This window comes from Anabrus simplex, chromosome 4 (assembly GCF_040414725.1).
Source record: "Anabrus simplex isolate iqAnaSimp1 chromosome 4, ASM4041472v1, whole genome shotgun sequence".
NCBI classification, from domain to species: Eukaryota; Metazoa; Arthropoda; class Insecta; order Orthoptera; family Tettigoniidae; genus Anabrus; species Anabrus simplex.
In genome coordinates, this window is record NC_090268.1 from 326396360 (window position 1) to 326423991 (window position 27632).

General features: G+C 37.1%; 2 protein-coding genes across 6 annotated transcripts in view; one reads left to right on the forward strand and one right to left on the reverse strand.

The window, feature by feature from the left end:
• Positions 1–12983, forward strand: part of kud (oligosaccharyltransferase subunit 5 kud) — a 37502-nt gene extending 24519 nt beyond the window's left edge. The window contains exon 3 of the mRNA XM_067145702.2: positions 12339–12983. The gene's annotated coding sequence lies outside the window, so the exon portion shown is untranslated. The remainder of the gene's footprint in view (positions 1–12338) is intronic.
• Positions 12984–17160: 4177 nt separating this feature from the next.
• TSG101 (tumor susceptibility gene 101) overlaps positions 17161–27632 on the reverse strand; it is a 248197-nt gene continuing 237725 nt past the window's right edge. For all 5 annotated transcript variants that reach the window (XM_067145703.2, XM_068227271.1, XM_067145704.2 and 2 more), the window contains 2 exons: positions 27306–27439; positions 17161–20553 (listed from right to left, as the gene is read on the reverse strand). In XM_067145703.2, the coding sequence (XP_067001804.2) occupies positions 20367–20553; positions 27306–27439 (321 nt within the window). In that variant the 3' untranslated portion in view covers positions 17161–20366. The remainder of the gene's footprint in view (positions 20554–27305; positions 27440–27632) is intronic.

The window sequence follows — 27632 nt, forward strand, 5'->3', positions numbered from 1 at the left end:
CTCCATTCGCCTCACATGACCCCACCAACGAAGCCGGTTTATGCGTACAGCTTCATCCATCGAGTTCATTCCTAAATTAGCCTTTATCTCCTCATTCCGAGTACCCTCCTGCCATTGTTCCCACCTGTTTGTACCAACAATCGTTCTTGCTACTTTCATGTCTGTTACTTCTAACTTATGAATAAGATATCCTGAGTCCACCCAGCTTTCGCTCCCGTAAAGCAAAGTTGGTCTGAAAACAGACCGATGTAAAGATAGTTTCGTCTGGGAGCTGACTTCCTTCTTACAGAACACTGCTGATCGCAACTGCGAGCTCACTGCGTTAGCTTTACTACACCTTGATTCAATCTCACTTACTATATTACCATCCTGGGAAAACACACAGCCTAAATACTTGAAATTATCGACCTGTTCTAGCTTTGTATCACCAATCTGACATTCAATTCTGTTGAATTTCTTACCTACTGACATCAATTTAGTCTTCGAGAGGCTAATTTTCATACCATACTCATTGCACCTATTTTCAAGTTCCAAGATATTAGACTGCAGGCTTTCGGCACAGTCTGCCATTAAGACCAAGTCGTCAGCATAGGCCAAACTGCTTACTACATTTCCACCTAACTGAATCCGTCCCCCGTCCCTGCCATTTTATACCTTTCATCAGCTGATGCATGTAAACTACGAACAGCAAAGGTGAAAGATTACAGCCTTGTCTAACTCCTGTAAGTACCCTGAACCAAGAACTCATTCTACCATCAATTCTCACTGAAGCCCAATTGTCAACATAAATGTCTTTGATTGATTTTAATAATCTACCTTTAATTCCATAGTCCCCCAGTATGGTGAACATCTTTTCCCTCGGTACCCTGTCATATGCTTTCTCTAGATCTACGAAACATAAACACAACTTCCTATTCCTCTTGTAGCATTTTTCAGTTACCTGGTGCATACTGAAAATCTGATCCTGACAGCCTCTCTGTGGTCTGAAACCACACTGGTTTTCATCCAACTTCCTCTCAACCACTGATCGCACCCTCCCTTCCAAGATGCCAGTGAATACTTTGCCTGGTATACTAATCAATGAGATACCTCTATAGTTGTTGCAATCCTTCCTGTTCCCTTGCTTATAGATAGGTGCAATTACTGCTTTTGTCCAATCTGAAGGTACCTTACCAACACTCCACGCTAATTTTACTACTCTATGAAGCCATTTCATACCTGCCTTCCCACTATACTTCACCATTTCAGGTCTAATTTCATCTATTCCTGCTGCCTTATGACAGTCGAGTTTATTTACTATCCTTTCCACTTCCTCAAGCATAATTTCACCTACATCATTTTCCTCCTTCCCATGAGCTTGGCTGTTTGCAACACCACCAGGATGATTTCTTTTTACATTAAGATGATGTTCAAAATATTCCCTCCACCTCTCCAGTGATTCCCTGGGATCTATTGAGTTCACCTGAATTACTCAAAACACTGTTCATTTCCTTTTTCCGTCCCTTCCTAAGATTCTTTATTACTGTCCAGAAAGGTTTCCCTGCTGCTTGACCTAGCCTTTCCAGGTTATTACCAAAATCTTCCCATGACTTCTTTTTGGATTCAACAACTATTTGTTTCGCTCTGATTCTTTCATCTACGTACAAATCCCTGTCTGCCTCGGCCCTTGTTTGGAGCCATTTCTGATAAGCCTTCTTTTTACGTTTACAGGCTGCTCTCACTTCATCATTCCACCAAGATGTTCGCCTTTTCCCATCTTTACACACAGTTGTTCCTAGGCAGTCCCTTGCTGTTTCTACTACAGCATCCCTGTTTGCCACCCATTCACTTTCTATATCCTGAACCTGCTTACTGTCTACTGTTCGAAACTTCTCACTAATCATATCCATGTACTTCTGTCTAATTTCCTCGTCCTGGAGATTTTCTACCCTTATTCGTTTGCAGACAGATTTCACTTTCTCTACCCTAGGCCTAGAGATACTTAGTTCACTACAGATCAGATAGTGGTCTGTATCATCGAAAAATCCGCGAAAAACTTGTACATTCCTAACAGATTTCCTGAATTCAAAGTCTGTTACAATATAGTCTATTATGGATCTGGTGCCCCTAGCCTCCCATGTGTAGCGGTGAATAGCCTTATGCTCGAAGAATGTATTCATAACAGCTAAACCCATACTAGCACAGAAGTCCAGCAAACGCTTCCCATTCCCATTAGCTTCCATATCTTCCCCACATTTACCAATCACCCTTTCGTATCCTTTAGTTCTATTCCCAACTCTCGCATTGAAATCGCCCATTAGCACTATTCTATCCTTGCTGTTGACCCTGACCACGATGTCACTCAATGCTTCATAAAACTTGTCAACTTCATCCTCATCTGCACCCTCACATGATGAATACACGGACACAATTCTTGTCCTAATTCCTCCAACTCACAAATCTACCCACATCATTCGCTCATTTACATGCCTAACAGAAACTTTGTAGCGTGCAATGGTATTCCTGATAAAGAGCCCTACCCCAGACTCTGCCCTTCCCTTTCTAACACCCGTCAAGTACACTTTATAATCTCCTATCTCTTTCTCATTATCTCCCCTTACCCGAATATCACTTACTCCTAGCACATCCAGATGCATCCTCTTTGCTGACTCAGCCAGTTCTACCTTCTTTCTTCCATAAGCCCCATTAATATTGATAGCTCCCCATCGAATTCCATTTCGTTCGCCAAGTTGTTTCCAAGGAGTCCCTCGCCTGTCAAATGGGAGTGGGACTCCATTACTCCCATAGGTCCGAGGCTTGCTTAAAGTGTTCTGAGCTCGGTTAATTCATGAAGCAGGATGCTGCCCTACTTGCACATAGTCCAAGTGAGGATAGGGGACCACAGACCTTAAATTGCAGTCTCCTTATAATATTATATTCTGTAAAATACTGTTGGTGGTATGAATACTGTAATGTGAAGCATAAAAATATTCCTACATATGTCATGTAATACGTCCGCTCTTCATGCGGTGCCTGGCGGCTGTGGTCGCTAAAGCGTTAGGTCAGCATCGTTCGAATCCAGTTTGTCAAAAATATTTTTACCATCAGAATGTTGATCGGCACAGTAGGAGAGGCGGTGGTATACAATTTCTAATCGCTAGATTATATATTTATAGGATCAGAAAAACAATAAAGTGTTTCATGCTTGCTAGTAAACTTGTAATAGAATAAATTATAGTTAAGAATATTTCATCGTAACTATTGCCAGCATACCAGCAAAAGAAATATTAATGCTATAGGGAGAAGAGTATTATGCATACAGTACGACATATCGCGAACTTAGTTATGTTATAGACGAATATGGAATCAAGTAATACATCTCCAAATAATACATCCTCAGTGGTCTGTCTGCTGGATCCAAGGTTTGTGAGATTGATCCCGGCCGAGGGCGATGGATTTTAACAGGAGATAGATCCCGAGCATGCTTGGAATTTGTTTACTTGAAATTCACATAGATGTTGATTTTCTGAGGAAAGGAATACCGTAGGCCTATTGCTGACAGACCAGGATTTTAATATTTCAACGTTCCCTTGTGTTCCGTAAGACAATACAGACATCAAAAGACACGTATTAGGCCCACTGTACTTGTTTATGGTAAAGCATGGCAGAGAAAAATAAGAAATAAAAGTGCATTCCAAGAAATTGTAGACAGCAATAGGTAAAATTATATGACACAACACTTTGCACAAATGTAAACAATTTATTTATCAGTAAAGCTAATATCCCGCCGAATTTGTTCTTTATTCACTACGTACGATAGCATTAATTCGCCACAAAGAGCTGATATTATTACAAAATTGTCGGTCATTAAACTACTTGGCTCTGATTGGCCAATTCCAATCGACCATGCCTTTGACTATTCCTTCAGTGCAGCCAATGTTAGCGCCAACGACAGCTCGCCCGTTTAAACTAAACGAGTGTCGAAATTGGTGGAGAAAATAGACGCAAGTTTAAACTAGGTACTAAAGTTAAACGGGTTTAATTTATACCAGGTTTAACTCGATTTGGAGAAAATGGCCCTGAAGAACCTAACAGTTACATTTAAAAAAAATTAAAATGACATGGAGTTTCGAATGGAATTTTTTTCCTCCCTTCTCTAAACACAATATCACTAAATCACACAGGTGTTCCTTATAAGGTAATTAGGGAAAGTAAGTTTTATTCTGATGTTTTGTGATAAATTGGATGACGTCGGGGTTAACTACTCTAAACATAATAACCCCTAAATCATTCACTTCCCGTGAAGATAATGGGCTGAAAAATGACACTTGTTTCTTATAAGCTAATTAAAGCAAGTAAGGATGTTTTATTCCAATACTAGCTGTAGTACCTGTCGTTGATGGGATAATCATATAGCGTGTGCATACAGTAATCTCATCGGAGATAGTGGCAGCATAAGAGACAAATCACATCACAACAGTGGTCAATGTAATGTTATGGTTTATCATTTTTATGATCACATTTAGTTTTCTTGCGAGTGTGATGTGAGGGCACCTAACATAGAGGGAGTCCCTCCTTCTTTTGTGACTCCCTCTTGCTGTATTCTTCAAGCGATCGATCCTTTACAACTTCTTTCTCACTTTTTTACAATCATCTTCACAATTTTCCTTGTCGGTATGGACCGACGACCATGCGGTTTTTACACCTGATAAAAATCATCGCCAGTTAACACAATTAAACAATATTTTCATTTTACCAATGCTTGGCGTTGACATGGACTAAGCAACTAAAATTGAAATTTGTAGATATCTCTGTTACCATAGCTGGTGTAGTGAAAATGTATAGGACATAAATGATAAAAATTTAATTCTATATAACTTTAGTTATGTAGTATTAATCAGTAGGACCACTACTAACATAGATATTTGAGAAATTAGATTGTAGCATCTCGTTCCCAAACTTTAGATACAGATTTTCACTAACTTCTCTTCAGCCATTTTCTTGTGATGTGCGTGCGTGCGTGCGTACGTACGTACAGACAGAGATGACGGAAAATTATAAACTGCATTTCATTGTTACTGTGGACATGACCCATACAGAAATACCATTCACTTTTAAATTCTGAGGAATGTACAGACAAAACCCTTATTTTATGTATTCAGATTTTGTGATTGAAGGGGGTGAAATGGGGTTAACTCCCTTTATTACAATATTTAATTCTCACACTTCCCATGAAACTAAAGAGCAGCAATTAAGCACAGATGTTTTGTGATTAAAGGGGTGAACTTGGGGTAACTACCCTAATTACAATACCTTAGTTCTCGCACTTCTCACAAAGTTCGAGGGCTGAAATTTGGTACAGATGTTTTTATAAGCTCATACCTGCCAACTTTCCTGATTTAGGCGGGAGACTTCCGATTTTCGACAGTTTTTCCCGCCTCCCGATTTTCTGTTATTTCTCCCTATTATAGCTTATTTTTTTGGTGAACTTCAAACATTCATTTTCAAATCCCTCCATTTCAGCTTTTTTATGCCAGTGGCCAGAAGTCCTTCGCTCACTGGCCGCTTTCAAATGAAATACCGATGTTCATTAATGCGAGAAATGTGCGCGAATGTGTGATGTTTATTGAAACCTGTATATCGCAACGCGTACATAGATTGTCAGTCTCTCGTTCTCGCGTGCTATGTTCGTGTTTCATGTTCGTTCGCATCTGTCTAGTAGATTCTAGAGACTAGTCCCTAGATATGGAGGTTTTTTTAAAGTAATTTAGTGACAAGAATTTCAATGATAACAACTAGCGACTTTTTTTAGAGATGTTTAGGAGCCATTTGGAGACGTTTCTGAGTAATTATAATTTATCTCAATATAAATAAAATAAGAGTTTCGTCTGTACATTGCGCAGAATTTAAAAAGAATGACATTCCTGTACTGGTCGTGACCACAGTAACAAGGGGAAATGCACGTTTTAATTTTCCGTAGTTTCTGTCTGTATGTACGTGCATCACGAGAAAATAGCTGAAGAGAATTTAATGAAAATTGGTATATAAAGTTGGGGATTAAGTCTCTACAATCTAGGCCATAAATAATTTCATTCACACTGAGTGAAATGGTAGTTTAGGGGAAGACCTAAAATTTACTTCTCAAATATTTATTATTATTGGCCCTATCGATAAATACTACATGACTGAAGTTACATATTATTAAATTTCATATCAATTATATCTTATACATTTTTACCGTACCGGCTACGATAACAGAGATTCATGAATTCGGATTTTTGTTACTAAGTCCATATCAGCGCCAATTCATGAGAAAATGGGTAAACAGAATTTAATGAAAATTGGTATGTTAAGTCGGGCAATAAGGAACTACAGTCTACGCTATAAATAATTTTTAATTAGGCCTACCCTGTTTCTAATGGTAGTTTAGGGGAAGGTGCCAAAAATTTAATTTTTAATTACCGGTACCTATCTTATTGGTCATATTGAAAAGTACTACATAACAAAAGTTTTAGAGATTACAATTTCCGATTATTTATGTCTTATTCAGTATTACCATACCGACAATAATAATATTGGTGGTGATGGTGATTAAATTGTGAAGATGATTATAAGAAAGAGGAAAAAAGTCATGAAGGAACAATTGCTTGAATAATAACACAAGAGGGAGTCATGAAAGAAAGGAGGACTCGCTTTACATTAGATGCTCTAATATCACAGAGTCGGAAGAAAACTAAATATGAAGGCCTGTAATATAGAACGTTCATAAAATTGATCAAAAATAACATTACATTGACCATTGTTTGTTGTGATGTGCTATGTGTATTCTGCTGCCGTTTATCTCTGATAGATGGGATTACTGCTGCGTACAGATTATAACAAGCTGCTTGAATATTGGCGGGAAGTAGCTGGGGAGTTAGATCTCTCTCTTCTTTAGCATGCCATTCTTCTGGTTCATAAATTTTCTGATACTACTAGTACGTAACCCACTGGATCATCATAGTATTCCAGCTATTCGATATACCTACTGTGAGGTAGTGATTGGAATGAGCATTGTGCACACTTAAATGGAATGACACAGGAGTGTTTGCAGCTGTATGCAGCCTTGTCATTCTAGCTCTGGAACTTTGAACTGTTAGATTGACATCGTAGTACTTAAATACAAAGTATGTTACAAGTGTTATTTTAATATCCACCTATTCAATACAAAGAGATCTAGTAAATTAAGAATTAAATCTTATCATAAAAAGTTACAAGGGACATGTTTCGCCCATTTTAAGGGCATCATCAGCCTCAAACTCAAACCTGAAAGGTGAAAAATCAGAATCCTGATTGTTCTTAGATTGTTTCAAGTACTTTTAGTTAAAGGTGAGAAAATGTGCTTTTTTTCATTTTATCGAATATTTCGTATGACAGCATTGCTTTTAATCGCGACATTCATACTGATGTCATTGTATGACCTATGTTGACTACAGTTGGGAAAACTATAAGTACAGTCCTGAGAATTCCGTAGCGAAGCACGGGTACATCAGTTAGTTATTTGATACAAATAGCATTGCGCAGCGCATAATCGCGCGATGCAATATATTACTCATGCATTTGCTAAGTAATGGCATCTATGTGCATGACTGATTCACACATGTGGAGCATGAGTTCATACTATTTTTGGAAATATTATCAGGGACCGATCATTCTTCCTGTGAGGGAATAGAGATGTGTAACTTTTAGCCTTGTAGACTTGTATAGCAACAGTCGGGCTTTGAAACAGTGTGTTATAAATATATCATAGTACAGTATTGTGCAAGACATATAGTATAAGCCATTTTAACCAATTCTATCTCCTGATTTTTGGTTTTTTAAAGTTGGCAGGTATGTAAGCTAATTAAGAAAAATAACAATGTTTTATTCCAATATTTTATTATTAAGGGAATTAAATTGGGGTAACTACCCTATTTGTAATATTTCATTTTCACATCTCCCACTAAGCTAGAGAGCTGTACTTTGGCACAAGTTCCCCATAAGCTAGTTAGGAAAATTGAAAATGTTTCATTCTCATGTTTTGTGATTAAGGGGATGAAATTGATGTAACTACCCTAATCAACAATATCACTAATTCGTACACTTCCCATGTAGCTAGAGGGCTGCAATTTGGCAGAGATGTTTCTTATAAGGTATAGGAAAAGAAAAGTTATTTATTCTGATATCACCCCTTTAGTCATAAAGTAAGGTAACTACTCTAATCACTGTATCACTGATTCTCTCACTTCCCACAAAGCTAAAATGCTGAAATTGGGCACAGATGTTTCTTATAAGTTAATTAGGAAAAAGTAGAGATATTTCATTCTGATATTCTGTGGTAAGGGAGTGAAATCGGGATAATTACCATTATCAGTAATATCATTGATCCTTATTTCGCCCTTCCCAAAGGGCAAGAGGGCTAAAATTTGGCACAGGTGTTTCTTTTAAGGTAATTAAGAAATGTAAAGGTGTTTCATTCTGATTTTTTATGATATTGCTTCATAAACTACCCAGAAAGCTGGTGTTCCAGTGATGCTTCTCAGAAACCTAAATCCACCAAAGCTTTGCATTCAAACGTCATTTTGAGGCCACAATTTTCACAAGGACTGCTGTAATTTTGAGTTTGTTTATACCAAGAATTCCTATTATTCCATCAGATTATCCTTTTGAATTTGTCTCCATTCCCTTCTTCAGGTCTGTTTTGCCATTATCGTAAATAATTCACAGGGACAGTCACTGAAAAAGGCTTGCATCAATATACAAGAATTTCTTTTCATATGGGCTGTGTTTTATGTAGCCTGTTTGAGATTTAGCAAACCATCTAACTTTTTTTTTTTAGCTTATACCCTGATGGGGTACAGCAGGCCACCTAAAGGGTTATGCCCTTTCTCAGGCCAGCCTGACCTTGTAATTTTAGCATCCTGTGGAAGAATCCAACGCCCTTTACCGAGAGGTATTATAAACAAAACTAATCCCTTTCAGCCCCGTTCTTTTAAAGTATAACAAATGTTGAGATACAACTACCCCAGGACTCATGAATTTGTCTGGTGATAAGCAAATGAGCCTGCCAAATATAAAACTCCCCACAAGAAACCATACAATTACCTCCTTGCTGTATTTCTCAAGCAGTCCTAGGAACCCTAGTATTAAGCTTCAAACAAAAGTGGCAGTAGACAAGGGGGCCTGCCAAAAATAAAACCATACATGGTCACCTCCTCACGGTATTCCTTGAGTAGCTCTAAGAATCACATGCTATTGAGCTTCAAACAAAAATTCCTCATTGTTATCCAAAAGTAAAAAAATGCTATATTCTTTGGGAACAACAGGCATTCAGTTCATTAGATTACAAATGGAGAGTGTAATTTTAGTTATTTACCTATATTTATGTTTGCACGGGTTTCTTCTGGACCTTGCAGTCGTCCAGAATGCTGGGCAATGTTCATTTTTAGAAATATTCATTGTTAAAACCCGTAGGATCTTCGCCATAAGACCTATCTGTGTTGATGCGACGTAAAGCACATAGGGGGGAAAAACCTATAGGAGCAAACTCCCGGATGGGTGACACTGTGGTGGTGGTGGTGGTGGTCTCAGCAGCACTGATAGTTGCTGGTTGATCTTAGGCCTGCACTCGCCTTTCATGCATTTCTGGGACCACCGGTGCTAGAGATCTGGGAGTGGCATTACAATATATATCAGGTACCCGGCTGGATGCATTGGTGGGAGAATGAAATGGCATGTGGCTTTTAGTGCCAGGATTGTCCGACAACAAGTTCGAATCGCCAGATGCAGATCTTTTGATTTGACTCCCGTGGGCAACCTGCACGTTGTGATGATGAAATGATGATGAAGACGACATACACCTAGTCCCTGTGCCAGCGGAATTAACCAATTGTGGTTAAATTCCTAACCCTACCAGGAATTGAACCTGGGACCCCCTGTGACCAAAGGCCAGCACACTAACCATTTAGCCATGGAGCCAAAATTGGGGGAAAGTAACTTGTTAAGCCAGAAAACTCCTTCCAGTGTATATGCTTGGTGCGAAACTTAGGCCACCCCATGACCCAGCACAGCCAGGACTGGTAATTGTCGCTTGCTGCAGCTGGGGTAGTCATCAAAGTGAGGAAGAAACTAGAGTATTTGCATGGGTCGATGTTGCGTGGAATAGTGTATTGTCAACTCTTGAAGCACAAATCAGATGTGAGCACTACCACGGTTGTAACACAGATTTTCTTAGAATCACTGTCGGGAACAAATGCACTTTATGGATTAATTCTTTACTGAAGTCCAGAGCGAATAGGCCAATCATGAAGACAGGCTGTCATCTTGATGGAGAACTCACTGCAAGAGCCCTTTGTTGCATAATGGAGGGAGGAAGTAAATGTTACGTAAGTAACTGGGTCCACGTGAGCTGTCGTCCTCGACAGTTAACTCCATCGGGGTGACGTGTCTTCTTTGATGGGTTTTTAGAAGCCTGATGCGAGATTGATTTTGATTGCCTGATAGTGAGCCGGAATGGAATTCAATGCTTGCACACTATATTTGGGGTCCATTTACTCAAGTATATATATCAATAAATCTCTGTAGAGACCAGAAATAATGGGAATGTCCTGGAAGAAAAGTCCTGTATGCTGTCAGTTGTCCAATCTCCTCGTCCACAAGGGCCTCTGATCGAGTTGGGATGAATATTGGTGGGGCATCGAGAGACCATGGCTTGTGCACCTCTGGTGCCACGGTCCTTGTTACATAGTTGCCTATCGAGTGTAAGTACAGTACTAGACGAGTAGTGCATAGGTGTAGCTCGTGATTGCAAACAGGTTGAGGTTGTTGGTGGGGTCATCGAGGCACTCCCGGCTTGGGTCGTGGGAGTAGTCTGGCAAAGCTGGGCTGCTGGTTGTCCCATTCGTCTGGATCATCCAGGTGATGTAGGGGATACATCACCCAAAAGAACATAAAAATATCCCACAGGGCCAAACAAAGATGTATTGCATTAGTTTGATGTCGTCGTAACATCCTATCTCCTCAGCTTACATACAACTGTCTTCACTCCCAGGGCAAGTCCGCTTTTATAATTTGCAGGGGTCCGCTATTTGTATACTAGTTTCTTTTGCCATTTACCTTCACGGACATTTCATAGTAGACAATATTGAAATCCCTAGCAGAGTAACTCCTAATCCTATGGGAAAATAACTTAATGATGTTCCTAAAAACAGACATCAGCTACAAAAATAACAGCTCTAAAAGGGTACGAACAGTGCTTGGAAACTTAAACTGCAAAGCATATAAGTCGTAAAGCCCTGGCTAACAGAGGCATGCACTGTAATTTGGATAACCCTCCGAGAGCGTGCTGCAAGTATCCTTCTGGCTGTCCGCCCTTTCCCAAGCCGCCAGCCTGTGCTTGGCCGTGATAGATTTTTAATAGTTACTGTATTGGTGAGCGAATACCTACAGTGAGTGCATTGTAAATGTTGTTGGCGTTCGTTACCAAGTTTTATGCTACATCAAATGCAAAAGATGTCTTATAAATGCAAGCACCTGACACTCCAGGACAAGTATCAGTAATTAAGTTCCAAGCAAAAGAAAAATTAACTGCTTGTGACGTGGCAGCCAAGATCTATGTGGGGTAAACTCGAATCTGGAACAGATATCCTCAAGGCATGAACTGATAACAGCTGCCTTTCCGATACTTGTTTCCAAAAACGGAATGCCTTTTCGTGGATAGTCCGACAAACGAGCGGTTTTGCCGTGCTAAGGCTCAACAACAGTCCATTGTCCGGGTCCCTAACAAGGGAAATGCTCTAGAAATAGCTAAGGAGTTAGGTGTAACTGACTTTAAACCTTCTGTGGGGCAATTAGACTAGTTCTGTGCAAGACACAGCATTTGTGGCAAAGTTGGTGCCCTAGACAAAGCTGTAGATGATGGATGGAAAACAAATCTGAGCAACAAAGACCAATTGTTCCATTGTGTGTTAATATGTTAGGTGAGTTTGAAAATCCCCTCATTATGCCATTTTGACAGCAGAATGCACAGGCAGAAGGGGAACATCATTTTGTTTATGGGTAGTGCTGCTTTCACACCCAGATATTAAACTGACAAACAGGATCTTAGCCTGTCAAGAACATAAAGGTGCTGTACAGGGAATATATCGGTGCTGGTGCCACGAGTGCTCTCGCTATAACCTCTCACGCCAATAGATTGGCACGTTGAGTACTAAAGGGCTGCTTCTTCTTTTTCTTCTTCATCATCCGTAGTGCTCTTTTATACTTGTTTTCTAATTTTATTGTATGTTTAATTATTTTGCCTCATTTGATTGTTTTTATTGCCTATTTGTTTTCTTTTGCAGGAAGCATCCTTTGAAGTATCCAATGGTTCAAGCCCATCATGCATGCAATATAGACGTTATGAAGTGCAAATTAATCACCTGAACTGTAATGACATTCCATCATTTGCACTTGTTTTCTGAAATGCAGATTTATATTATAATAACTGTCTTTTAAATCTTGAAAGTATATTATGAAAAAATTTTCAATAATTCTTTTCCTTTTATATAATCATAACTTCCTGCTGTTCTGTCAGGCTGATTTTACATATTTACTGTGTACTTGCATTTGAAATTCTATTCAAGATATTTCTCAGCGTGTTGAAGTAGCTTAACTCTGTATTAGAACAAAGATGTTTTGACTCCCTCCAAAGAATGAAGGATTCTCATACAGCTATCAAGCACCACTTATTTTCAGTTATTTTAATGAGAGAATCTAGACTATGTCCAAGAACAGATGCTTAAAAGAAGCTCCTCTCTTGTTGCGTATTTGTGGATCAAGCAATTGAGATAGCATGTAAAAACAGACACTGACACTACAGCTTGAACATTTCAAACTTCGGGAAGTATTTGAGATTTTAAGCGTTATTAAATGTAACACATCAGTGCTTAATTTGATTTTTTAAAGATATGTATGCTTTCTGAAATATACTATTCACCATCTGAAAATTATTTTCCTTTGCTTTCCACTATGTTTTGACCACAAATCCAATTATAGTGCGAGTCACCACTGCTATTCAGTCTCGTATTCATGTATTCTTCTGGTATTGGAAAAGATATATTCTGTAAAGCTTTATGGTCAAGTAATATAAATGTAATTTTGTGCATATGAGACATCACTAAAATGATTACTCAAATACTCACCCCTATGGCAAATTTATGTAAACACTTGTCATCTTGATCATACCTTAAAACATAAAAGTCCCATATTCCATCCTTCACCCTGCTTCTTCATTATTACAGCAATGGTAATTTTCTGGTATGTGAAAAAGGCAAAATGCAAGAAGTATTTATGTTTTGCTTAGATTTTGCTCTGCATCTTCAGAAGAGAAACTCAACCAACCATACCTGTTCTAAAAAAACCTGTGCTTTGCCTCTTTCACACAGCAAAACCCCAAAATATTTTGTCTATTAATCTGAGCTATAAAAGCATCAGTCTAAATAATTGTAAAGCTTTTATATGATGTGGAAGCAGTACATCATTCAACTAAATGGTCTTTCTAATTTTGTAATGTTTGTAGGAGGCTACAGATTTGACCACTGATTTCAGTCAATATCTCTATTGAAACCAATCAAATTTTGCTTCATATGGCATTCGACTGATTATCAAGTGTTTTACGCATGTGATTATGTTTTTTGTGGCTGAGCTTGATGAAAATGACAATGTTTCCATTAAATTCTTCGATTTAACAGTGAACAAGATGGTAGCCATTTGTTTATATTTCTTTGTTAATTGTGAAATTTCTTGTTGATGTTTTCATAAGAAATCTTCTGGCAGTTACCACCACCTAGGTGTCGTTTATACCAACTAGGGGACAGTAGCCATTTTAAATTCTTTTTTCCATTTCAGTTAGTATACATGTGTCTTGTATTTCCAGTATTATAGTCAATGTTTAACTTAGTACTTATTCTTTGTTATTGTCAAATGGGAGATAATGAACAAACTGCCTTTCATTGATGTAGGAAAACAGATGATGCTAAATCCAATTTATTACTTCTCTGTGAGGTATGCCATGCAGGGAAGTTGAGGCTCTTACTGGCACTTCTGCCTCATGGCTGTGCCCATTATACAAATTACTAAGAAAGTCGCAAACTTCTTTTGTAGGTGGTGCTGTGATCTTAAACTGTCCTCTCTGCGATCAGTTCATCAATGGCACTGTCCCTTGTGCTAAAACTTAACAGCGCTTACTTGGATTACACAAAAGTTTATATTCCGTTATTTCCCAAACAGCATGAAATAGGAATACAATATGTATAACCTTGCCAGTAGCAACCCAGACCTTGTCGGCATGAAACAATGGACAGATGCCAACATCCAAGTATTTGTCTCTGGGGGTGCTTCTGATGACACCTTTGAATTAACAGAGTACTACTGCTGGCTGTACAAAGCCAAGAATGAAATGAAGCAATGGGTGGACAGGCTGCAGAGAATCATCACTGACCAAACACTGGATAAAATAATTGTCTCCTATGTAAATTCATTCTTCCTCACATCCATGGCTACACTACGTGGGCCTCAACATCAGATGCGAGATACTCTAACATAAGTAAGAAACTGGCAATAAATCAAGGATTCGCATATTCTCAAAGCTCTAATCTGGCACGTAGGTCAAAAAGGGAAGAAACAAAAGAAGTACACTACATTTATGAAGTAGCTCAATGTAATTACTAGAACAACAAGAATCAACATTCATGAACATGTGGGAAACAGGGCTAATAATGGTCTGCCTGTCTATAAAATGAGTTGAAAAAAAATATTCCACCTAATCCATACATGTTTAACCCTTTCTGCTCGTGTGTCGACCCGAGTTGACACAACGTTTTGCCACTCGTTGCTAAGGTTAACTGGCATGCCAGGGCTTTTGTAATTCGTCCCCTTCTGGAAACCGAAAGAAACCAAATAGTGTTTTAGTATCTTTTTGCTCGGCAGAATTGCTCAGTTTCCTTAACCATAGCAGGGCACAGTCTGACCAAAGCTTAGATTCTTGCGTCTATTTCTGCCGATTTTGATGATAGTTACCATGAAAGTGATGAATATTTTGAATCTGGCAATGGAAGTGATATAAGTGACTATACTGATATCAGCATCGCAAGAAATCATGGATGAGGCGATAGTATTACGACTCTTTCCGGTCCCAGTCATACAGTGCTGACTTAAAACATACTGTACCTTGGAGAACAGGTGATTCAGGATTATCCGAATTTCCAGTGTATTCATATGTTGTGGCAATAAACCTAAAATAGAACTAGAGTTCTGGCAGCTATTTTTTTTCTGATCAGTAGCTAACCTGTATCGTCCATGAGATAATTTTGCCGAAATGAAAATACAGCAAAATACTCCACTTCAGAAGAGATTCATCTGGTTTTCTTGGAAGTCTGTGACTTTAGAAGAGTTGAAGGCATTTATTGATGTAATTATCAACATGGGGATGAACAGTACGGCAGAAATTCAGGATTATTTTAGTAATTACTTGGATAAGCAACCAAGGCTCCATCCAGGCATTTGCTTGGAACGCTTCTACACACTCAAGACATACCGTTAAGAAAGGGAAAACATTATTTTGTCATATAAATACCATACATTCATTAATTTTGTAGTTATTTCCTGTATATATTGTTTCAACTTGTACTCAACACCAAGTTTAAAAATATGAACAAATAATTTGAGAAGAAAGGGTTAATGTGGGACTAGTTTTGACCGTGCGTTGGTCACCTTCAGCCACTTACAGTAAAAATTTGATTAAGTATTTAACTTATTATGTACGTAAAACAATGTTCGAGTGAGATGTGCTACAGGTATCTCTGACAGCTTCCCGGTAAAAGTTTGTGTACATCAAGGCTCAGCACTTCCAGCCCTCCTCTTCATTCTTGTTATGAACACAGTCTCTCAAGATCTAAAATGTGAAATTCTATGGACCTTGCTCTGTGCTGATGTCATGCTTGCAAGCACAAGTAAAGATCTTCAGTATGAAGTTCAAGCTTGTCATGACTGCTTTAGACAAGAGTGCCTTGTAACTGGCAACAATCTGACAATGGCTACTACATTTAAATATCTAGGGTCCAGCTTACAAGATCCACTGGGCTGCTCTACAATAGGAAAATCCCAATCCATTTGAAGTCCAAAATACATGAAACAGTGATTCACCCTGTTTTCTGAATGGAAGTAATGGCCAGCAACTATGAGCACTGAGAACCAGCTCCATATGAAGAAGCAAATGATTTCTGGACTGGACAGAATTATATGTACAGAGACTAACTTATTACTATATAAATAATTCTTACCTGCTGTTTGTAGAGAAAGCTTACCTAATTCTTGAGGCCAATTGATTTTACTGGCCCCTGTATTTTCATTGCAAAATATCACAACCGCACAGACATGTTTGCATGAGCTCAATTCTCCAGCAGCAGTCATATTCTGTGTTGATGACAGCATTCCTGCCATCATCCAGCCTTAAAAAATTATTTTAATAGGCCTATATTTATTAGCATCCGTTTCAGAAAAGTCAATTTATCAGTGCTTTCCTTCAATTGAAACTTTGTGTGCTGGAAGATTGATACTTGCCTGCTGTATCACATTTCCAACTATTCTACTAAATGCTCTTTTGTTCATACATATGCTGCACATGGCTACTTTCAAACAATTTGTGACCACTGAAGTATTTGATTCAGTTTTGGGTATAAAATTCATGGCATTAAATCCATCATAATAATATCCCTCCATGTTCACTATTTACATTCACAACTTGCAGTACAAGGCTATACAGTAACTCAGAGCAGTCTGCTACAGTGTTCTGAACCTTAGGGCTTGTACATTGTCCATTAACATAATTTATTGAATACAACGTATGGGGTAACTGAAATTTCTCAACAAATTATGGTTTATAATTGATAAATTTCATTTTTTTGTTCTGTACTTCCTTTTGAATGAACTAATTCATTCCTTCAATAGAACAAATAAAATGAGGGAAAATAATATTATTCCATGAAAGAAATAAATTAGTTTGCTAAATTATTGTTTGTATGAATAATGAATTCATCTCCCACCACCACCAAAACCACTTCAAATCCTAGTTAATCTTTACATTATAACCTGAATATTAAGAGCTTAAAAACATTAACTGTGGTATTCTTAAACACCTGAGTTTATTAAATAACTAAATACAGTACATTTATACAGGTCTGTTTATACATAACTACAAGGTATAATCACCAGTCACACCATAACTACTAAACTTCACATCACTTACGCCATTCCAAATTAATCAGTTGATCCTATGATTTGTGAAAACATCTAACATTGCCATGAATGGGATAAGAGGATTGCTCGTCACTAATTTGGGGAGTTGTATCAATGGCCAACTGCGGTCCTATAGCAAAATAATTATAATGCTAGGACATTATCTCAAAATTCTGGTTTTGAAGTTGTGCAAATTCCTAAATTACCTCTGAACTCAGATGATTCCTTGTTCAGCAACATAAAAAAATAATCTTGGGTATACATGGTAATGTAACTGCCATCTTTTAGGATCAACTGATGAAATCTAAATATTCAGGGTTCACAAACTACCCTTGCCTTACATGATTGAGAGTCTCTCTCATTTCTGCACTCATGACTTACAAATTTAGACAGCGGATTATACTGATACAGTATTGTTATAACAAAATATAATACAATAGAGTATTAGTGCTGAACTTACATCAATCAGCATGCATAAAAACTTAGTCTGCTTAGTTGTAGAAGGGTAGATAAGGCTGGTCATGGCATGGCTGTTTCTGTATTAACTGGCTCATTCAGTCTGATTCTATTATTCTGACATTTTGTTCAAAATATACTTAAAATGTCTCACAGCCGTACCTCAGAGTCCATGCATCTGAATTCGGTCATTTACAGCTCCAATACTTGATATGGGGCAAGACCCAAACGTGCAAAAAATATCCGAAAGACAAACTGGTAGGAAAGGACATGAATGACAGACCTTACAGAATAGGTTATCACAAAGAAAGATACAAACATTTCCACATTACATCATTAGTCAGGGTAAGAGTCCACTGTTGATATTATGAACATGTAATTGATAATGTCACTTGGATATTATGTTTCATGGACAGTGTAGGTCAAGAAGTTTCCTTCTTTGCATTGTCCTACATCACAAAGTCTTCCATATCCTTGACTTTGCACATTTCAGTCCCTCTCTATTTTCCATTTCCCAGTTTATGAATTGCCATCGTGTCTCCTTCGATCATCAAAGGATTTAATGTCGCTAAATTCAGACCTTCCTCAAATCTGTCAGTTATTACCACTTTTTATTTCCATGTTCTTGAAGACCTAAAACTTGAATTATGATAAACTTCCACTCTGCAGTTTAACCAGTTGTGGCCTCTCTTCTACATTTATCCGAACTTTGCTTTTTGTTTAATCAAAAAATAGATTTATTTTAATATATACACTATATATATATATATATATTTTCACTAAAAGATTAATGAAATTCTTATTCAATCATGCATACATTTGGGGATTACCATGTAATCTTCTTTATGGTCTTCCCTTAGTAGCTGGATTCCATAAGGAACTGATTGAATCAAATAACACAAGTATCTTCATGTAATTTGATAACTCAGTCCCAAAGAGCTAAATAATACTTATTTTAAAAATGATATATAACAGCTATTGGTAATAAAAATTCTTATTGGTTTTTACCCCTTTACATCACAAATATAAATGAGAACAATATTTGGTTGGATTTACCTTTAACAATGTTTCAGAACTGTTGTTCCATAGAATTAAAACATAGAAGAGAGTAACAAATATAATTCCCTATTAAACAAAGCAAGTAGAGTTTCCTCCAAAAGGAATTCATATATTTTTATTTTTTAAAATACATAGACACTCAAAATAACAATTGTTCTTATCACATTGGATACTTAAGAGTATGAATTAATGAGGCAGATGTAGAGTAACACAATAGATGACACAAAGAAAGGAGGAATGAATGCAAGAATCATACCGATAAGCATCCTACTAGAGAAATAAGCTGACAAATATTAACTAAATCACAGGGTTTCAACGATTTAACAATAGGAAGAAAATGTAAAAAAAAATAGGAAGGTCTTAATTTCATATTGTAAAGCTTACTCAGCAGCCGTTTGTTACTGACTTGCTGAAGCAAAAATCTGTCATCACAGAAACTATTCTGTTACTTCGTCTATTAGTTGGCTGAAAATGTGGCAACTATTTTAAATTTAATGAATTCAGTTAATTTATGCATATTTGTATAAATGCACATATGCATTTTCCACTCATGCAGTCTAAAGATCTAAAAACAACTGAAGTAAAATTAAACAATGAAACAGAAACAAGAAAATGGAAAAATAAACAAACTACACACAAACTTTTGAACGACCTTAAAACTTGATACGTTTAATTTTAATTCACTCACAAGTGGAACCACACGTGATCAGGAAACTGACTCCAGAAAATACTTTGTTTCTAAGTTAACTTCTTGTAGATCTGTTGTGTTTAAGTCAGTATTTGGAATACTCTTGATGACCACCTCCTTCCTTAACAACTGTAATCCAGTATCATGAGCAATAAGGCACATGTTGTGGATGTTATTTAATTGCAGACAGCAAATAAAACAAAATTACGAAAAGCTGATTCAAACTAAAGGGAACATTTACTACCAAGAAATTTATAAGATATAATTTTCCCCATGCCCCAAATCTTAATTCTATTATTGTTGGTAATGCTGTTTGCTGCAGTGGTCCTACACAAACTAGACATAATAAAACTGAAGATATATGCCATGCCAACTGATTGGTTTTTAACTTCACTGAATAGATTCTATCAATTCATAAAACAATATTATATAAATTTTGCCCTTTCAAAAGCAAGCATCAACATACTGTTTTTATATATATAAAGCTACCAGTTAAAAATGATGCTGCACCAAATTTGGAGACTCAGGTTGTTATATAATGGTGAAATATGGGTGATAATGCTGCTTTCCATCTGCCATTTTCTCATACTTAACAAGTACTACTTTTCTGAGTAGCTGATCCAACAATTTGCTATTCTTGCTTCCATTCTTATTCCTAGACATCCTAAACTGAAGAAGGCACACCAGTTACTCTTTACTTCTTTATAATTTGACATTCACAAGTGTTTTCTAAAAGCATGATTAAAGGTAGTTTAGAAGTATGTTTTGTGATATAAATCTTAAAAGATTAATCAATAACATCTCTCATTGTCTATGACCACATCTTAACTTATAAAATAATATATAAAATTTTCCCCAACTTTGAGCTGTTTTACAATAGTCCATTACATTCTCATCCAGCAAGACCAGCTTTCTGACGACACTTATGCATTAAAGCCCTGAGCATAAATTGTTTTCTTGACAAGCTACGAACTTGCTTCAAAAATACATCAAGATCAATGACTCCTCGTCTGAGAGCTTCTCCCATGTAGTATATAGTATCCTCAGTGGCAGCTTCTTCAGCAAAGGCATTCAACAACCTACAGAACAACAACTTTCATTACAGAAAGAAATCTATTTTACATCAAAATATCTCAATTTATATAAAAATGTGGGTGAATGAGTAAAAATAACAATGTATGGAAAGGAAAATAATTTAAATATCTAAATGGAGAACAAACTAATTTATCTTTACCTATTAAATTCTCTTATGAAGGCAAGTCATTAAATAACTAACAGGAATTTTATTATAACTTATTTGACAAGGATAGGTACAGAAAAGGTTTTCGCCATATTTTTTTTATATAGTAACATAGCTTTGCAACATATTTGGTCCACCAGTCCACAAGCTTGCAGATGCCCTGAAGTAAAAGCTATTTTGGTGTGGACTATAACCAAATTTTCACTGCCTTCATTACCTTGTCGTCTACTGCAAACTTTTGATCCCGCAAATGCCCTTTTGTACGTCCAAACAACTGAAAGTCCAATGTTGCCAAGTTTGGAGTGTACAGTGGATGTTTCAACACCACAGGTCACATATCGTCTTAGGGAACAAGTATTGTCAAGAAACGGCAGAACTCCTTTTAAGAGAAGTCTCTGGCGATGCCTGGAATTTTATTTACTTTTTGACCAGAGACAGTGGGTGCTTCCACTCCATTGACTGTCTCTTAATTTCTGGTTTATGTTGATACTCCCATGACTTGTTATCTGTCTCAATTTGATGAAGAAAAGCATTGCCTTCATGATCATAATGGTCCAAAAACTCCTGACAAATTGTTTAAGTATGATTGTGATCATTGACAGTTATCTTCATATCCAACAGTTACAATTTTGCTTTAGCTAAGGTCACCACAGATGATGCAGTACAGAGATCTATGATTCAAATTGAATTCTGCAGCAATTTCAGCAACAATAATTTGTCTGTTGTCACAAAACTAGAGGTCAATCTGCTGCTTCGTTCTCTCATTTGCCACGTAAACTAGTCTCCCACTCCTGTGTCCACCACCAACATTTTGTCTTCCCTCTCTAAATTTTTCTACCTTTTCACATTTTCCCAACTGTGACCTATTTTACAATAGTCCATTATATTCTCATCCAGCAAGACCAGCTTTCTGACAACACTTATGCATTAAAGCCCCGAGCATTTTTTTTTTTACAAACTACGACTTAAAACATCTGTCTCATTCTACAGAATATTTGAGGATTCACTTCCTCTGACCACGAAAAATAAATGAAAAGGAAGAACGCTTTGTGTCTCTTGTACAGTACAAGCCGACATTGGAGTGGCCATGATGTACAAGCTACTGCACAAGTACATACACTTTTACGGCATATTACTAACATAAAATGTGTGTCCAAAAATGTTATTTTTCATTGTGCATAAAACTCCATGAAATTTATAAGGAAAATCCTGTAATTTAATGACTTTCCTACATAGTTTGTCACTGGAAGTAACACAACAGGGTGAAAAAAAGGTCATTAAGGTTATTCCAAAAATAAAAAAAATGAAGACATCACATACATTTTTTTTTAAACTGCTGTTATACTGTGAAATATATCAAGGTCTTATATTGGGTTACTGCACGTATGATAGCTCAGTGACAATCTCGCTATCTTCTCAAGAGACTGAATGGCTTTTCAGATTTACTTTCAGGTTGTTAATGATACACAATTTCTACTGTAAGAAATTTTTAGCAATGTGAAAGTTCTTCAAAACATTTTCGACAAGCCACAAGTTAAATACTTTTCGCAATTCATTCTTATCTTCCTCCAAGATTACAAATGATGTTTTCCAAATCAGTGAAGAACAATGCTTTTTTTTCATAACAGAATTTACATGTAATTAATTTCATATTAAAACCGTATTGAAGATGATATATTAAAATTATACAATTCTTTTATTTATAACCACCTATTCAATACATTACAATACACTCATTGAATTATAATCATGAAGTGTCAAATATTGGGACATGTTTCATTCGACATAGGGAACATCAGCCATTAATGCAACAAAAACTAGATCAGGGCCCTAAGCTTAAAATATATAGAATGTTACCATCATATTAAAAAATTAACCATGTCGTAATAAAAAGTGATAATCAACAATCAATACAATAAGAACATTAGACGAGGTTGTAACAATATATGCAAGTTAAAAGCAAAATTCATCGTGGAGTACATTAACGGTGGCAATTTGTGGAATTAAAAACAATTATGAGGCCGCTGAAACATGACAATGGATACTGTGACAAATATACATTGATGTGTGAAGCGTGGATTAATATTGTGAGGATGAAGTTCCTTTGAATTCATAAATAAGGGTTAAAACAGAGTTTGTTGACATGTCACGAGTCCAGGTTGAACTAGTCAAAGGCTCATAATATTGAACAAATTAAATTTGAAGTACTTGAATTCCAGCAGAAGCAAAATTCATAAGAGAGGTGCAATCAAGCTGTCAGAAAAATACCTGTTAAGCTAGTCAATATATACACGCTAGTAAATAAAACTAGAAGTTTGTATAATAAACTCATAAAAGAGTAGCGATGAAACTTGAATGTGGGGAGCGTCAATTAATATTGTGAGGATGAAGTTCCTTTGAATTCATAAATAAGGGTTAAAATGGAGTTTGTTGACTTGTCACTTCCCACATTGCGCCAGAATATGCTCTCCGTCTTATAAGGATCGCTAAAAATGTTAATGTTGAACTGTAAAAGTATGGTAAAGAAAATAAAATAAAGCATATTAGATACAAAAGTGTCACATTAAATTTAGGCCCTGAAGCTACACTATTACTGTTTTGGTGGAATTTATAATCTAGTATTTTTATTTGACTTTAAGTACATTTCAATACGGACCATAACATGAGATTTGTAACATGTAACACACTCCAGTTCCGTGCAAACATTTCTGCATCCATTATATCATTTCTCAGCCATGATTCAACTCCTATTACAATATCTGGTAAGTATATATCTATTAAATTACTTAATTCTATTCCTTTCTTTACAATATTTCTACAGTTCTACATTAACATTTTTATGTCATCCCTACTTAACTTCCAGATCCCTGTAGCCTTACCAATGCTCTCTAAACACCCGTTTCCCAGGCTTATGTTCAAAGGTCTCATCAAAGGCGCTCAATTCTGATATTGTACTTAAGAGCCACGATAATTTATTCATGTACTGAAGCCTTGGACAGGTACATAAACTTAGCTTCCGAGCGTGGTGCATGTTTTATGGGCAAAATTCTATACCCATGTGGCTTAGTTCGAATACCACTGCTACAAAAAGAGTACCCAGGTACATTATATTCTGCTTTAACGGGGAACTTTGTCAGTTTTCCGTGAAAACTTCTTTCAGTTCAGCAACTTTGATCAGCCAAACTCTTCGAAAAATCTAATAACGCCAAGCCAAACAACAATCGATCATGAGTAGTTTTTAATTTTCTAAGCTAATAAAATAAAGCATATTAGATACAAAAGTGTTACATGGGTAAATTTAGGCCCTGAAGCTACATTATTACCGTTTTGGTCGAAATATAAGACTGGGAATTTTACGTTTTTGTTTGTCATAAAACCCGATCGTTTTATTTGGGCACGTTACATTTAAAAATTATTTGTATCATTTCCCACTCGTACTGACTTGTGAAAAGAGCGCGCTTTCCAGCCGAGCTCAAGGTCACGAATAACCATAATTTCTGAAGTTTTGATTGGTTTTGATGACTTTTTTTCTCTTTCCAATTTGATTGTGATTAGTGACTGGCAGAATTGAACATAATGCATTCAAGAACTTTTGAGCATCGATACCTACATTCGTAACCATATTCTCGAGTTCAACATAATGATGTAGGCCTAATTTAAGCGGTACAAGATTTCCAGAAATTGACTACGAACAATATACCGGTGCCCAAATTACAATGGAAGATTAAAAAAAGAAGGGATTTTGCCATCATGTTGAACAAAGGAGATAAGCAAATGAGTAAGATTAGAAACGGGCTACTGGACAATACTGTTGCTAGATTAGGATGAGTCAATGAGTAGCTCTAATTGTAGTGATTTGTAATGTGTGACATAAACTAACGCATTTACACCAAGTCAGTTCTTCTCATTTGCATAACTGAACCAGCGAGAACGTCATGAACGAGTCGGCGAGCAGTTTGCGGGTATTCGTCTTATATAGCAGAGAATTTCCAGATCGTCCAACGGCTAACATGAAAAACTACCACCTTCTACCCTGAATGTACTATAACGTGCTCCTGCCATAACCTCTGTATCTACGTTTCCACCACGACATTCTGGAATATCTCCGCATCCACGTCTCTACATACTCCAGCAATATCTACACTTCTACTGCATCATCTGTTGTCTACTTTAATTGTTATAACCTGCTTTTGTCATCTACGTATATATTAATGGTTTAATCATATTTTGTGCTCACCCGTCTTTTCCCTCCCGTGCCTCATTGCATACCGACTGCCACTCTGTCTACATTCTACGGCCTAAGTCATCTGCTACGTCACCTACAACTTCTGGAAGTTACTAGGCTTCGCTTCCTTGCGTATATATAATGCACAGCCTTGCTCGTCACACCAGCCTGGCATCGAATTGTATACAGTGTGTGTGAGTGGAGGAGCCACTGACCTTGTGCGGCTTGCCGTACGAAGCGCAAGTCTTTTCCATCCAACTGGAAACATCGTATCGTCGGACACTGGGTGAGCTAACACTTCACTTTATTGAAAAAATGATCAATAAATATAAATATCACCCCTCTACCACTTTGAAAAAAGATACACAACACAACTCCTCCCTTTCTATCTTTACTTTCAACGAACAAATTTTCAAAGCCACCAACATCTCTAAAAGCATGATGTAAAAGTAGTTTTTAAAACCAACAATAGGAATGCACAAGCCTTACATAATGCCACATCTATAAGAAAGTTCAATAGTTTTTCAAAATCAGGAGTATACAAGATTATTTGCAACAATTGTATTTTTTCTTACGTCGGACAGACCAGGAGAAATTATAAGATAAGGTACTCAGAACATGTCAATGCCCTGAAATACAATAAATTTTCGGCTGTACGACATCATATGCATGACTATAAGCACAAATTCACAGACATAAAACAAGATATGGAAATTCCCAAAATCATCAACAATGGACCCCTCCGTAACATTACTGAAAGCTGCTTCATATATAGAGATCAATATTTTAACCTGAATCATTATCTTAATGACATTTTATATAAGCCATATATCCTATTTGTCCTTCTAATTCCCATTTTTAGATATGTCAAACCAATTCTGTTTTTCATAATATTCACAGCACCTTTCCTCAGCAGCCATCTCTTTTCCCACATCCTTCAGCCCCGCCTTAATTTCCCCCCACCTCCTCCCCCCTTTCTCCAACCTCTCATCTTGCCCCTCGCCCCTTGCTGCGCCTCTCTCACCTTGCCCCGCCCCTTCCTTTTCCTCTGATTCGCACAACTGTTGGTATGAGGCACACAACAATATACCACGCACCACATGCCGCAACGAGAGGTAAGTCTTATATAACCCATGCCATTTGACTAACACACACACACTCACACACACTCTCACACACTCTCTCTCTCTCTCTCTCTCTCTCTCTCTCTCTCTCTCTCTCTCTCTCTCTCTCTCTCTCTCTCTCTCTCTCTCTCTCTCTCTCCATTAATTTATCTAATTTTATCTATCATTTATTCAGGTTAACTTCATGGACATAGCAATGAATTGTGAATTTATATCAGCCACAAATTAAGAATGTGTCAGTTTTAACCATGTCTTCATGTGCCGTCCTGACAATGTCCAACAGCATTTCAGCATGTTTTTAACAAGCACTACGGGAACATTTTATTTATGTTGCTCGATGTGGATACACCATCTAGCAGTTCTGTGTCAACTGGTGGTTATTTACAGTGGCATCCAGTGGCTTGCATACTGTTAACACTGCTCAAGTAGATTTGGTAATTGATGATCTGACTACAGAATCAACATTTACCAGTCCCTGTTTTGCAACTGAAATTGTAAAGATTAGCAGTGATGGAATTAACAATTCTATGAATAGCAATTCGAGAAAGTCTGGATGATGAGCATACTCCAGATGCTAAGATTTTTTTTATTTATTTATTTTTTTTTTGCTAGGGGCTTTACGTCGCACCGACACAGATAGGTCTTATGGCGACGATGGGATAGGAAAGGCCTAGGAGTTGGAAGGAAGCGGCCGTGGCCTTAATTAAGGTACAGCCCCAGCATTTGCCTGGTGTGAAAATGGGAAACCACGGAAAACCATCTTCAGGGCTGCTGATAGTGGGATTCGAACCTACTCTCTCCCGGATGCAAGCTCACAGCCGCGCGCCTCTACGCACACGGCCAACTCACCCGGTGCTAAGAATTTAGAGCCTAATTTATTTTCAGATTTTATACTTAGTTCATCCCAGATTTTAATGTAAATTGTGTGTTTGTACATTAGTTTTCATGTCAATTGTATGCTTTTACATTTGTGTAGTTATTAGATGTATTACATTAAGGCTGAAAATGGCCAGCCAAGGCCAAAACTAGTCCCTAGTTTAGTAATGTAATTCAATAATATTGCATTATACAGTATTGAAAAAGTTTAGATCCCATGATACATATCTTACCAAAGTTTTTCTTCAAAATAGCATAAGACACTAAATTATTGTTTTTTAAACAGAATCAAATTAAAAGTTTCTGATTTCAAACACTCAAATTCAACAGTGAATACTTGTGAATCACAATGATATCAGTACTTACTGTTTGTATAACGGTGCTGTGGTAGTAACAGCTTCATCTACATTCATAGGTTCTTGCTCTGAAAGCCGTGCTATTGCTTTTTCTAACTCTTGCTCTTTATCTTGAAGAATTGTGATGTTTTTATCCAACTGGGCCTGTAAAAACAGATTTGAAAAACTATGAGCCATTCCATGTCAAATTGGGTGAGTATAAACAAAAATTGACTTCATGTTTAGGATTTCTCCTGAACATCTCAAATCCAGTCATATGAACATAACCTTGTAATTTCATTTTCTTGAACCTTGCTTTACTTTTTACCCATATTATAAATCAAAACTTAAAATAAAA